At 43.3% G+C, this 14647-nt stretch overlaps 1 protein-coding gene across 1 annotated transcript in view; it reads right to left on the bottom strand.

The window, feature by feature from the left end:
- The window catches only part of plxdc2 (plexin domain containing 2), a 461845-nt gene extending 448584 nt beyond the window's left edge, over positions 1 to 13261 (bottom strand). Inside the window, exon 1 of the mRNA XM_033015387.1 lies at positions 12395 to 13261. Within this exon, the coding sequence (XP_032871278.1) occupies positions 12395 to 12512 (118 nt within the window). The 5' untranslated portion in view covers positions 12513 to 13261. The remainder of the gene's footprint in view (positions 1 to 12394) is intronic.
- Between the last annotated feature and the right edge of the window lie 1386 nt (positions 13262 to 14647).

Genomic DNA, 14647 nt, shown 5'->3' with positions numbered 1-14647 from the left:
CTTTGAGTGCAGGTAACTAGCTTCCTGAAAATGGCATCACAGGGAGAAAGGGTGCTCAAATAGATTAGCACATTGGCCTTCATCAGTCAGGGTATTGAATTTAGAAGTTGAGATGTTAAGTTGCAGTTGTACAAGATGTTGGTGAGGACGTATTTGGAGCATTGCGCTCAGGTTTGGTCACCCTGCTATAACACAGAGGTTGAAAAGCTGGAAAGAGTGCAGAGAAGATTCACAAAAATGTTGCCAGGACTTGAGGGCCTGAGCGATAGGGAGGGGTTGAGCAGGTTAAGGCTTTATTCCTTGGAGCGTGGGAGAATGAGGAGTTTGTACATTCTCCCTGTGACCGTGTGGGCTTTCTCCAGGTGCTCCGGTTTCCTCCCACATTCCAAAGATGTGCAGGTTTGTATGTGAATTGGCCTGTGTAAATTGTCCCTAGAGTGTTGGATAGAACTAGTGTACAGGGTGATTGTCGGTTGGAATGGACCTAGTGGGCCGAATGGCCTGTTTCCATGTTGTATCTCTAAACAACATATTAGATTCTCAACATCAGCAATTCAAATACAGAGATTCCAAACTAAAAGATCATCTTCTTTTGGGTTTAGAGTTTGAGCTGCTAATAGTAGAATTCCAGAAAAAATTCATGTTTACAGATCAAAGCTGCCACTGCTCATGGTGTAGCCTCTTCCCAGCAAAATATATGTTGTTAAAAAATATTCTATTCATCATGACATGGCCACTCGAGTACTTCCATTTATAATCATCTGAAGAACGCACTTCCTGTACAATAACATCACCTAAAAATAAAAGCTTCTTCAATAATCTAGATAGTTGCAAAATGTGGATTTACAGTACTTTGAGATAAACAGAGTTTGGGAAAGACAATTGTCATTTCATCTCAGCAGAGAACAATCTTGGAAGCACCTTGTTAAAGCTGCACTTTGATCTTTCCACATTAACAAGAGTCGGTTTTTATTCAGCGTCGATTCATATCACAGGAGATGCAAAATGTCAGCCCCTTTAGGACTGCAAGTAATTTACAGCTGGGGAATGCCGTCATTGCAATTAAAGATGCATTACCGTAAATTCAAACCCAGCCAAGAAAATGTGTGTAAATGTTTATCGTCTGCCACTAATTAAAACTCTATTGGTATAAATTCCTCCGTCACACGGATTATGCAGTAACTTTTGTGCAGAAGCACTGATAACCTTCAAAAGACAAGTTTTTAAGCTACTGAGGAAATTCAAGGGCATACAGAATCTCCCTTTGTACCATAATCAATCCAAACTTTCCAAAACATAATTCGTAGGATTCACTGTTCTGAATAATTTAAAATTCAATTATAGGACATATAGCACTGAAAAATATTCCTTGCAATATTAATTTTGCCCAGCTCTTTAATAAGCTCTTGGCCACACTAAAATAAACTTTTGCTGAATTTGTGGATATGTGTTGCTATTTAAAAAAATATATAGATGACATGATACCTATTTTTCATGCATTGTGTATCCATTTTCAAATTTAACCTAATGAGATCAGGCAGGATATCAATTTCAAGTGAAAGCGTGCTTTACACAAACCAACACCAGGCACTTCTGTATGTCTTCTATATTAATGTGACTGCTGTGTTCCTTGTGTTTGGCAAACCAACATGATATCATTATTTGTTTAAGAAGGAACTGCAGATGCTGGAAAATCGAAGGTACACAAAAAAGCTGGAGAAACTCAGCGGGTGCAGCAGCATCTATGGAGCGAAGGAAATAGGAAGCAAATGTGGCTGTGGTATCGAGTCTGGAAGCAAATGTGGCTGTGGTATCGAAAATTGGAGGAACAGCACCTGATATACCGCTTGGGGAGTCTGCATCCTGGGGGCATGAACATTGAATTCTCCCAATTTTGTTAGTCCTTGCTGTCTCCTCCCCTTCCTCAGCCCTCCTGCTGTCTCCTCCCATCCCCCAGCCTTCGGGCTCCTCCTCCTTTTTCCTTTCTTCTCCCCGCCCCCCCCCACCCCCGATCAGTCTGAAGAAGGGTTTCGGCCCGAAACGTTGCCTATTTCCTTCGCTCCATAGATGCTGCTGCACCCGCTGAGTTTCTACCGCTTTTTTGTGTACCTATGATATCATTATTTGTTGGAACATGGAATACAAGGCTCCTTCGTTTCATTTTATGTAGCCCTTCGAGATCGAGGATGACTTACTTTACTTTCCTGAGTTCTGAGGTGACTGACGAAGCCAATGTAGGAGACAAAGGCTCTTTCCACAGATGGGCAGTAGGTTCTTGATAGAGCAGGTGGGCGAATAGCTATGTGGGGCCTTTGTGTGCTCTTGAAATATGTCACCGAGGTTCTCAACAAAATCCTTCAAATTCACTGGAAGGATCAACCTTTATCATCTCTCCCAAACCAGCCCTTCCAGCAAAAAAAGTCCTTCTTACACTCATCTGCTGCAGTGGGCAAGCCATATTAATTGCTTGCACTGCATAAAACCTCCAAAAATGGACCCACACAACTACTGACAGTCTCATTAGCCGTTGGACAACATTGTGCTGGTTTGTTGCTTTTCTTTTTATTCAAGGGGACACTCTACACACAGAAGGACTCTTGGACTGGATACCTTTAAAACTATTCAAGAAGGAACTGCAGATGCTGGAAGATCGAAGGTACACAAAATTGCTGGAGAAACTCAGCGGGTGCAGCAACATCTATGGAGCAAAGGAAATAGGCGACATTTCGGGCCGAAACCTTTCTTCAGACTCAACCTTTAAAACTAACTCTGCACAAAATCCTGATCAGATTCACATTCAGTGTGTTGGGAAATATACTAGGGGCTGACATTAAGAAAAATAAAGTTAACTAGACCAAGTGGGACCCGTTGAGCCCTGTTCCCCCAATGCAATATTCCACCAGTCATCCATAGCCCCCAACTGCGCCGGTGCGGCTGACGTTTTTAAAGTTTAAAATGGCAATAACATATGAACACTCTCCCTCTTCAGTCTCCTATTCCCCTCCTCCATTATTCTCCTTCTCCCCACCCTCCAGCAACCCTCCTCTGCTTCCTCCCCTCACCCCCTTCCTCCCCTGCTCACTCTTCCTCCTCCCCTCCTCCATTATCTCATCATCCCTCTTCCTCCCCCTCCTCTCCACCCTCCCTCTTCTTTAGCCTCTACTCCTCTCCTACACCACTCCCTCCCTCCCCTCTCAGATGTGAGAGGAAACAAGAGCATCCAGGGGAATCCCACATGGTCACAGGGAGAACGTTCAAACTCCACACAGACAGGCATCTGAGGTCAAGGTCGAATGTTGCTGTGAGACAGCAGCTCTGCCAGCTGCGCCACTGTCACCCCCAAACTTTTGCATTGCAGCAATTGCATTGAGGCCATGTACAATTGCGAGCACAAAAGACACTGTGCAGGACATGTCTAAACAGTTCAGTTGTATTGACCTGTCGAAGTGAGTATAAATTGAATGAAAGAAGAATCATTCGAATTACAACCATAACCATATAACCATATAACAGCATGGAAACAGGCCATCTCGGCCCTTCTAGTCCGTGCCGAACACGTATTCTACCCTAGTCCCATCTACCTGCACTCAGACCATAACCCTCCATTCCTTTCCCGTCCAAATAACTATCCAATTTATTTTTAAATGATAAATTCGAACCTGCCTCCACCACCTTCACTGGAAGCTCATTCCACACAGCTACCACTCTCTGAGTAAAGGTTCCCCCTCATGTTACCCCTAAACTCTGTCCCTTAATTCTCAAGTCATGTCCTCTTGTTTGAATCTTCCCTACTCTCAGTGGGAAAAGCTTATCCACGTCAACTCTGTCTATCCCTCTCATCATTTTAAAGACCTCTATCAAGTCCCCCCTTAACCTTCTGTGCTCCAAAGAATAAAGACCTAACTTGTTCAACCTTTCTCTGTAACTTAGTTGCTGAAACCCAGGCAACATTCTAGTAAATCTCCTCTGTACTCTCTCTGTTTTGTTGACATCCTTCCTATAATTAGGCGACCAAAATTGTACACCATACTCCAGAATTGGCCTCACCAATGCCTTGTACAATTTTAACATTACATCCCAACTTCTATACTCAATGCTCTGATTTATAAAGGCCAGCACACCAAAAGCTTTTTTTACCACCCTATCTACATGAGATTCCACCCTCAGGGAACTGTGCAGTTATTCCTAGATCCCTCTGTTCAACTGCACTCCTCAATTCACTACCATTTACCATGTACGTCCTATTTTGATTTGTCCTGCCAAGAAGAAGCACCTCACACTTATCAGCATTAAACTCCATCTGCCATCTTTCAGCCCACTCTTCCAACTGGCCTAAATCTCTCTGTAGACTTTGAAAATCTACTTCATTATCCACAACACCACCTATCTGCATACTTACTAATCCAATTTACCACACCATCATCCAGATCATTGATGTACATGACAAACAACAGTGGACCCAACACAGATCCCTGTGGCACCCCACTAGTCACTGGCCTCCAACCTGACAAACAGCCATCCACCATTACTCTCTGGCATCTCCCATTCAGCCACTGTTGAATCCATCTTGCTACTCCACCATTAATACCCAACAATTGAACCTTCTTAACCAACCTTCCATGAGGAACCTTGTCAAAGGCCTTACTGAAGTCCATATATACGACATCCACTGCTTTACCCTCATCAATTTCCCGAGTAACCTCTTCAAAAAATTCAAGAAGCTTAGTCAAACATGACCTTCCAGGCACAATTCCATGTTGACTGTTCCTAATCAGACCCTGTTTATCCAGATGCTTATATATATTATCTCTAAGTATCCTTTCCATTAATTTGCCCACCACTGACGTCAATCTAACAGGTCTATAATTGCTAGGTTTACTCTTAGAACCCTTTTTAAACAATGGAACAACATGCGCAGTACGCCAATCCTCCGGCACTATTCCCGTTTCTAATGACATTTGAAATATTTCTGTCATAGCCCCTGCTATTTCTACACTAACTTCCCTCAATGACCTAGGGAATATCCTGTCCGGACCTGGAGACTTATCCACTTTTATATTTTTCAAAAGTGTCAGTACTTCCTCTTCTTTGAATCTCATAGTTTCCATAGCTACTCTACGTTTCCCTTACCTCACTAAATTCAATATCCTTCTCCTTGGTGAATACCGAAGAAAATAAATTGTTCAATATCTCCCCCATCTCTTTTGGCTCTGCAGATAGCTGTCCACTCTGACTCTCTAATGGACCGATTTTATCCCTCGTTATCCTTTTGCTATTAATATAGCTGTAGAAACCCTTTGGATTTACTTTCACCTTACTTGCCAAAGCAACCTCATATCTTCTTTTAGCTTTTCTAATTTCTTTCTTAAGATTCTTTTTACATTCTTTATACTCCTCAAGCACCTCATTTACTCCATGCTGCCTATAATTATTGTAGATCTCTCTCTTTTTCCGAACCGTGTCCAATTTCCATTGAAAACCATGACTCTTTCCAATTTTTACTATTTCCTTTCAACCGAACAGGGACATAAATATTCTGTACTCTTAAAATGTCACCTTTAAATGTCCTCCATTTCTCTTCCACATCTTTCCCATAAAACATAATAAAGGTTCACTCACATCCATATGACATAGGTAATTGTTCAAGGTGAGGCATGGTTATGATGGCATAAGTTGCTGCACTGTGTAACTTAAATCTACACAATTAATTAATTAAGTGTTTTTTTGCACTTAATGAGATCCTATTTCAATAGAACTAGACATGAGAAAATATTTGTTGCAAGGTCAATTGAAATGATATATTAATGATATATTTATTTTCATAAAATGTAAAGAAAATTACAGACATTAGATTTGCTCCCATTTTACGGCCAGGTCATTGGGTTTTGATGCCCTAGCCCTACATCACAGTATTTGCATTCTGGCCACTAAACGCCTGCTCCATTTCACTGCCAGTGGACACAGAAATCCATATAACCTTTGAAAAGATCCTGTCATGTATAGGCCGATGCAAAGCTGTTGCTGAGTGGCAGCAAAAGGAAGAATCTAGGATTGCTGTCTGCGGATTAAATTCACCATTCTGGCGGCACACATCTAGGGTGCATTGCGGCGCATCTGTAGAGTTGTTGCCTTATGGCGTTAGAGGCCCAGGTTAGATCCTGACAATAGGTGTTGTCGGTACGGAGTTTGTACATTCTCCCTGTGACCCGCATGGGTTTTCTCTGGATTCGCAATTTTCCCCCCACACTCCAAAGACGTACAGGTTTTTTGTCCAGTAGGCGGTGAAATCGTAGGATAGTGTTAGTGTGCGGGGAACGCTGGTCGGCGCTGACTAGGTGGGTTAAAGAGCCTGTTTCCGAGCTGTATCTCTGAGCTGATACATCATGGGAGATGAATCTGGGCCCTCACAAGAGAGGGCATCAATGTTCTGAATCAGCAAACCAGGTGATCAGATGATCTCTCACCAGACTGGGTAAACAAATGTGCAACAATGTAATGGCATTCTGTCAGCACTGTCGATGTTTCAACCACCGGATCCCAAGTTGACACAGTTGACCACCTCTCAATCACAGGCGCCTGGTCCCTGTTGGCTTCACACACAACCCGAGTCAGTTCTCCATGAAATCTCATCAGGAATCTGCTCGCATGAAGGGTGTGTGAGCAGAGCCTGCTTCTGAATAAGAAAGACAAATTCACAAGTGACATCACACTGCTCCTGCAGGATAGCGATTTGCTCCTGTGTGGAGCATTCCCTTCTCATGTAGGGGGGCAACTTGCTGATATGCAACATTGATTTGGTTGTTGGAAGTCCCGTCAAGTCGATACAGTGGCACAGCTGCTTGACAACATCGGAGACCCAGGTCTTATCCCGACCTCAGGTGTTACCCGTGTGGAGTTTGCACATTCTTCGTGACCATGTAGATTTCATCTGCATGCTCCATTTTCTTCCTACATCCCAAAGGCATGCACGTTAATAATCCTCCAAATTGCTCCTAATGTGTCGGGAGTGGACGAGAAAGTGGATTAACATAGAACTAGCGTGAATAGACAATCGATGATCGGCATGGAATTGGTGGGCTGACGGCCCGTTTCCACGCTGTATCCAACCTAAATTAAACTAAGTCGCATTTATAGTCATGTGCACAGTATGGTGCAGGTATAATGAAAATCTTACTTACAGCAGCATCCTGTACAGGCACATGGACTCAGACTAAAACACAAATTATACATAACATTTTTTATACAACAAATTTTGCAAGACACTAAAAAGAAAAGGACTATGCAAAAAAAAACATTAGTGCAAAATATAATCTAAATACTTATTAAATCTCTCGTCTTGTGTGAGTGTTTCTGTATGTGTATGTGTTTTTTTTTAAATATGTCTGACAAAATGCTGCGCGGCAGCGCTGAAAATTTTCCACATTCTTACTCACATTTTTCCCGTCCACGCCACATTCAGTTTCCCTTCAGATTTGATGCTTTATTTCATGTTATTGATGATTAAAGTTTTTAAAAAAGCAAAATTTGAACAAAACCAACTACTTCCCAGAGACACTCCTCTAGCAGCTTCGACTGATGATGTAATAATGCCATCCACAGTCCACCAATGACAATGGGATAATTTACATAAGGGGCAGAGTCATTAATACCAATGGTAACATGTGAGTAGCAGAAGGAAACAAGAGACTCAACAAGAAATAACTGAACATGTCAAGGATCAACGAGAAAGAATACAAAGCAGAGGGGAGCAAGAGACGCAACAAGAAGGAACTGAATGTCGACGATCAACGACAAAGAAGGCAGAACAGAAACTGGCAAGTAAGAAAGAACCATTTGTATTGAGATTTATTTTATTTTAAACAAATAGATTGCTATTTTGATCTAAATGCTTCAGAGTTCATTAATAGATAAAATTGTATTTAAAAATTTAGAAAATTATTTACAAGAAAGAACTGAACTGAATAAATCTCATTTTTAACATTTAAAAAAGTTAAAATGTTGAAATATTACATCTGGATCCAGGCACACCCACCACCACAGTGCTGAGTGATGCGCTATCTAGAGCTTTTCAGCATATTACATCCATATCTAGATAGAAATTGTTGTTATATTTTAAGTGTTATTCACATTTTAAGCTTTAATAAATCTCTTTTCCACTTGTCATGCCAGTCAGGATGTATAGGGGAGAGGTTTCATTTACAATTAAAAAATCCAGAAATTTCCTTGTGGATTTCCCCCCCCCCACGGCAAATCCCAGAATTTTCCTTGTGGGGGATTATTGCCTCCTGTGGGTGCGCCTGTCTCCGGGGTGAGTGCCGATGCCGTGTTCGGGGACCAGCACTCCCGTTTGCTCATCTCAATCTTAAGTGACCAATGCCGTTCTCAATCTTAAATGGCCAAGTGACCATTCTGAAACGATGTCCCCTTTTTCTATAGAAACATCCTCTCAGCATCCTCCCTCTTAGAGTCTGATACACTTCAATAAAATCCAATGAGTAAATGCCCAACCTGCTCAACCTTTCTTCATACATCAATCCCTTTCATCCCAGGAACCACCCCCAATGGTTCAACATTCCATTCACTTCATAAAGCCAACGTTCCATCAACTTTATAACTATTTGCTATTCAGGCATTTATGTTCACGTCATAGGAGCAGAAGTAGGCTATTCGACCCATCGAGTCTACTCCGCCATTCAATCTGGGGTGATCTATCTTTCCCTCTCAACCCCATTCTCCTACCTTCTCCCCCCTAACCTTTGTCACCCTTACCAATCAAGTATCTGTCAATCTCCGCCTTAAAATACCAACTGACGTCCTCCACAGCCACCTGTGACAATGAATTCCACAGCTTCGTCACATTCATATTACGAAACATCCAGATTCCTCTGTAATCTCGCACTTTTTAAGATAATAATTTGTTTTTTCATTCTTCCTTCCAAAATAGATCTCCTGCACTTTTCTAAATAATACTCCATCTTCTAATTCTTGTCCACTATATTCCATTGCAGGCCCTTTGCTACTTCCCCATAACTTGCTAACCAACTTATCTGTATCATCAGCAAATATGGCTGCAAGGCACCCTTCATCTAATTGATTGATACAGAGTGTAAATAGTTGAGGTCTCAGTACTGATTCCTGTGGCATCCTATCAGTTTTTGAGAGCAATGATAAAAAGAGTCATTCACCCAAACCATGTTTTATTAATTAACTACGTTGCCCCTAGTCCCATCCATGCCAATACATTATCTCAATTTCCACACATTTCTTTCACTGTAATCTATGCACATTATTGAATGCCTATAATAAATCCAAATACACTACATCTACTGGTATCCCCTTATCCATCCTGTAACACACTCAAAGAACATTAGCAAATTTTTCAAACGTCAATTCCCTTTCATAGCACCAAACTGATTCTGCTTGAGTATCTAATTATTATTTTTCTAAATCGTGTATAGTCTTTCCACTGACTGAACAGCATGCAACAAAAAAAGCTTTTCACTCTACTTTGGTACAAGTGACAATAAACAAAATTGAACTCACTGTATTTAGGGGTTAGAGAAAGTAGACCCTTTCACAATACCCTGCAAAATCGATAGAGAGATGGTTGCACTTGCAGGCTACATCCATTCAAATTCCCAGTGATGCAGAGGTAACAAGGTATTGTAAAAGGGGGGGTGTAGTGATCAAAATGAAACTTTAACGAACACAACTTTCTATATTCTTGACTCAAGGCGGTTTGAGTCCCATTGCCTCATAAGCCATCAAGGAAGCATGGGTGCGTGTGTATATGCACAGACGCCCATGCAATGGGTCTTTACAAGTAATAGTTCACATAGCACAAGACAGGCTATTTTGCCATCCCCTGTAAGATTGTGAAATGTCATTACTCCACGCTGCAACCCATTCCATCCCCTGGAATGAACTATCATCTTCTGCCAGGCTCTTCCAACCATGGGTGGGTGTCCAGTACTTCATCGCCACCCTCACTCTTCCAACCACAGGAAACGTTGCTCCTCCAAAGTAGTTCACTTACAAGGACTTCTATGTCATGTTCAAATAATCAAGCCACTCGAGGTCTTTCCCCTCCCCTGTAGCCTCTCTCCCTTCTGTGGCTGCCACAGTGTGAATTGTTGCTGACTGGCTACAATGTGAACTGCATCTTTAAAGGCTAATAGTTTCGATGTGGGAATGCATTCAACTATTAACAACATTTAAGCAATATTTAAAAAGGCATTTGGACAGGCACATGGGTAGGAAAAGATTAGATTAATATAGGCCAAAGTAGGCAGGTGAGACGAGCATAGATGGGGCATCTTGGTCGGCATGGACAAGTTGAGCTGAAGGGCCTGCTTCCATGCGGTGTGACTAAGTCTGGTCAGGAACAATAACAAATGTTCCTTCAATCCTTGAACCTATGGACAAATCATCCTAATGCTGTTTCCAATGCTGAGATTTGGCCAATTTCACTTTTTTTTTTCGCCAGGCGAACAACTCTGTTTTTCACGCACCAAAAAATAGGCGCCATCCAATATCTTGGTCAAAATTCACTTACCAGTTACCTGCGGCGCTATGGAAACCAAACATCCCCAAAAAAAGTTTGATTACCCCAAATGTGAACATTTTTCTTTAAAACCCAAAGGCGTGGCTGTCTTGCCAGTCTAATAGTGGAGCACAGTTAGATAAGGATGCATGTATAATGGAATTAGCAGTACCTTTAGACGAGGTTGGATATTTGAGGAGCCGAATAGTTTGTTGTCGTATTTTACAATAAAAGATTTGCAGTGAGTGAGTGGTACTCGAGCAATACAGCAACTAAAGACAGTGGCTTTGTCATAAGCAGTGAGGGATCTTAGAGGCGTTGCGGACCTGCCGCGGAGCTTCAAGAGGCTGTTTCGTGGACAATAAGTGTATTTGTCACGGTCCGTTTACTGCCAAGGCGATTGCTCAACAAAACAGACAAAATCATTCCTTGAATGTGTGTGTGTGTGTGTGTGTGTGTGTGTGTGTGTGTGTGCGTGCACGAGAGAGAAATCTTGAACAACAACATCGCCAGCCCGTCAATGGGTCTGCCGGTCTGTGATAACTAACGCCGTTCCCAATTTGGCAACACTTTGAAACAACACACAGCTCTCTCTCTCTCAGCGACCCCCGACTTCAGCCCAACTCCCTGCACTCCCGCCGTTTTCGGCCCATTGCTCAGTCAAAAGTAATTCGTCCAAATCGAAAACAGTTCATTAAATTTCCGACTCCAAATGACCGAGTCTATTGTACACGTTCGAGTGTGCAGTGATCAAAGCAAGCTACACGTCCGTGACACGGTGCAGCGAAGTGCCCCGTTTCAATGTGCACTGTTTGCGAAACACACCTTATTCAAATCAGCAGCCAAAATGATGTGTCAACGTCGTTTTGTTTTGTTTCTCGTTGTAGTTAAACTACTTAAACATGTGGCGTGCAAACGGGTCCGTTTGATCAGCTCAAAACAAGCAGGGAGCAAAGCGCAAGTTGATTCGGAGCATCGAAGGGAAACTGTGCTCTCTGCTTCTTACAAAACATTATTCGCTTGGCGCGGAGGTTAAACACAAAGTAGTTAAGTAACAATCTCTAGAACCAAGGGGAAGGAGAACGGGAGTAAGGGAGAACGAGAGAGGGAAAAGCCGGGAAAAGAAGACAATGAGAGGAGGCATAAGGCGAGACAGGGTTGGAGTATGAAGGAGTCCTGAGCCCCAGTGACAGCACTCGGGGCTCCTACACCCAACCCCCAAGAGAAGACCTAAGTGCCAGATGTGCTAAGTGCACCAGTGAATGGCTCGAAGGGCCGAATGACCTACTCCTGTCTGTTGTCTATTGTCTATTGAACGCACATTTTATTTAAAAAAAACATAAAGCATGCTGCTTTCCAACCCAGTCGGAGCATTTATGCAAATCTATGCGGGGATAACAAGTATAAAATAAAACAAACACTTTCACTCACTCACCGATAACCTGATTTCATCTCAAATAAACGTCAGGAAACAACCCCGAACACTGGAACCAAACATAAGGGATTCACAAACACACCAAAACCCGTAACAATGCAGTTATTGAGTCACCAAATCCTCCTTAATTCAAGGACCAACATTAACTTTCGTGGATTCAGCAACGCAACCCAGTAAATTCCTCCAGACTTCAGGATAGTAGGAAATAACTCCGGGAAAGAAAGCAACATTTAAAAGCAAAACAAAGTGCTCCCACTTAAAATTAAAACATACACAAGCAACACCAAAAAAAAACGTCAAGGGAAACGCCGCTCCGACTGCAGCAGGGAGAGATAAAGTTTAATAAGTCGGCGCTGCGTGCAGCGTTGGTCTTTGTTTTGGGGAGGGAAGCTGGAATAAAGCTAAAGATTCCTTACCGGAGTCTGCTGCTCGGTGCTCCTGGCTCCGGCTGAGCCGCGGCAGGTTGGCTAAGGCTCCCAGCAGCAGTAGCCCAGCGCCCAGCAAGCTGCTCTTCTTCACTAGCGCCATCGCCATACAAGTTTGCACTTGCCGACTTGACCAGTCCAATCCTTTCTTGTCCCCTCCTCCGTCTCCTCCCCCCTCACACACACACAAAATGAAAACAAACGTTTCCACTCAATAATGATATGATTTCATGTAAAAGGAACCGCAGGAAACAGCCCTGAAGACAGGATCCAAAAAAAGCGTATGAATGCAATTCTCCTGGAGGGCGAGGGGTGTTGGGCGTGAGCCCCAGCCTGCTGAGCCAGGCAGGGGAGATGAGAGAGCAGAACTGACTCCCGTTACTTGGCCGCTCGCTGATGCTACCGCCGCTGCCGCCGCTGCTGCTGCTGCTCCACTAGACTAGAGTGAGAAAGCCGGGCGCTCATACACTGTGTGTGTGTTTAACCGGAAGTGTTCCTTCTCAAATCTCCACACTTTTTTTCTCCCCCGTTTTCAAATCCATCCACAGAGTGAGTGCGGTGTGAGACTGGGTCGGATGCAGCATTCAACGCGCCCCCATCACTTCGGAAGGTGCGGAACTAACCCCACCCGCTTCACGCCTGCTCCTGGGCAGCGGAGGTCCGACGTGTCTGCCTCTGCCGCTGCCGCTGTTCAGCTTGCTCCGGCAATCCTCAGGCAAACTTCACCTTCTTGCTTCACGCTTTGTCCCGGAGTCGCTGTCTGTTCTTGCACCTTATACACCATCTACAGCATATATATATATATAGTCTCCAGCTGAGGAGGTCCGCATTGACACCGCTCCTGTTATAAGCGCACAAGCTACTGATTCCCAATGTGCACTTGTTACTTTGACCCATCTAATATGTTCAGCAAATATTTAACCAGCGCGCGTTTAGCATTCGAGCACATTTACTGACAGCTAAAGTAAAACAAAGAAACGTGGCATCTGAATTGGTTATCGCTCTAAAGCAAATCGGCTTTAACATTTGAAGTAATGGGGCAATTTGTTTAATACAAAATGTTTTACCCTACTTCAAGCCACAATTATATTTCACACACCGAGCTTACTATATTTGGATAGCGGTTTCCTTCCGCATGCCACACGACCTATTTCCGTATTAATAGCATCCATTCTGATTGGCAGGGTAAATTGTGTTAGTTAAAAGTTAACACATTTTCCCCGTCACATTCTACCCGACAGTTCAGATCAGACTGATTTAAGAAACGGACCTCAACAGTAGTTTCAAAAGAGCACCCTCTAATGTAAGGATGGGGAATAGGTAACCCCGTCAGCTCATCTCCGCCTTCAAAGAAATGTTCACAACTTGGGCAGTTGTAACATTTAAAACTACAGCTGTTGACTACAGAATGGCAGGCAGTGACTTTTGGGGTGCGCAAGGCTCGGTGCTGGGACCGCGGCTATTTACCATTATACATTAATGATTTAGATGAAGTAACATTAGATTAAAAGTAACATAAGCAAATTTGCAGATGACACAAAGCTGGGTGGCAGTGTGAACTGTGAGGAAGATGCTATGAGGATGCAGAGTGACTTGGATTGGTTGGGTGAGTGGGCAGATGTATGGCAGATGCAGTATAATGTTGATAAATGTGAGGTTATCCACTCTGGAGGCAAGAACAGGAAGGAAGATTATTAATGAATGGTGTCAGGTTAGGAAAAAGGAGATGTACAACGGGACCTGTCTTAGGTGTCCCAGTACATCAGTCACTGAAAGTAAGCATGCAGGTACAACAGGCAGTGAAGATAGCTAATGGCATGTTGGCCTTCATAAAAAGAGGTTTGGGAGCAAAGAGGTCATTCTGCAGGACCCTGGTGAGACCACACCTGGAGTATTGTGTGCAGTTTTGGTCGCCTAATTTGAGGAAGGACATTCCTGATATTGAGGGAGTGAAGTGTAGGTGCACGAGGTTAATTCCCAGGATGGCGGGACTGTCATTTGATGAAAGAATGGAGCGACTGGGCTTATACCGGTGGGCGGCGGGCGCGACTTTCGTCAGCAGCGGCCTCTGCAGTCCGTCTGCGTTTTTATTATTTTATGTCTATGTTTTTATGTAGTTTTTGTTATTTTTTGTTGGGGTACGTGTGTGGGGGGTGGGGGTGGTGTGGGGGGGAGGGGGTAACTTTTAAATCTTTCCCTGCACGGGAGACCCGACCTTTTCTTTGTCGGGTCTCCGTTGTCGTT

This window comes from Amblyraja radiata, chromosome 2, assembly GCF_010909765.2.
Source record: "Amblyraja radiata isolate CabotCenter1 chromosome 2, sAmbRad1.1.pri, whole genome shotgun sequence".
Classification (NCBI taxonomy): Eukaryota; Metazoa; Chordata; class Chondrichthyes; order Rajiformes; family Rajidae; genus Amblyraja; species Amblyraja radiata.
This window is presented reverse-complemented; position numbering and strand designations above follow the sequence as displayed.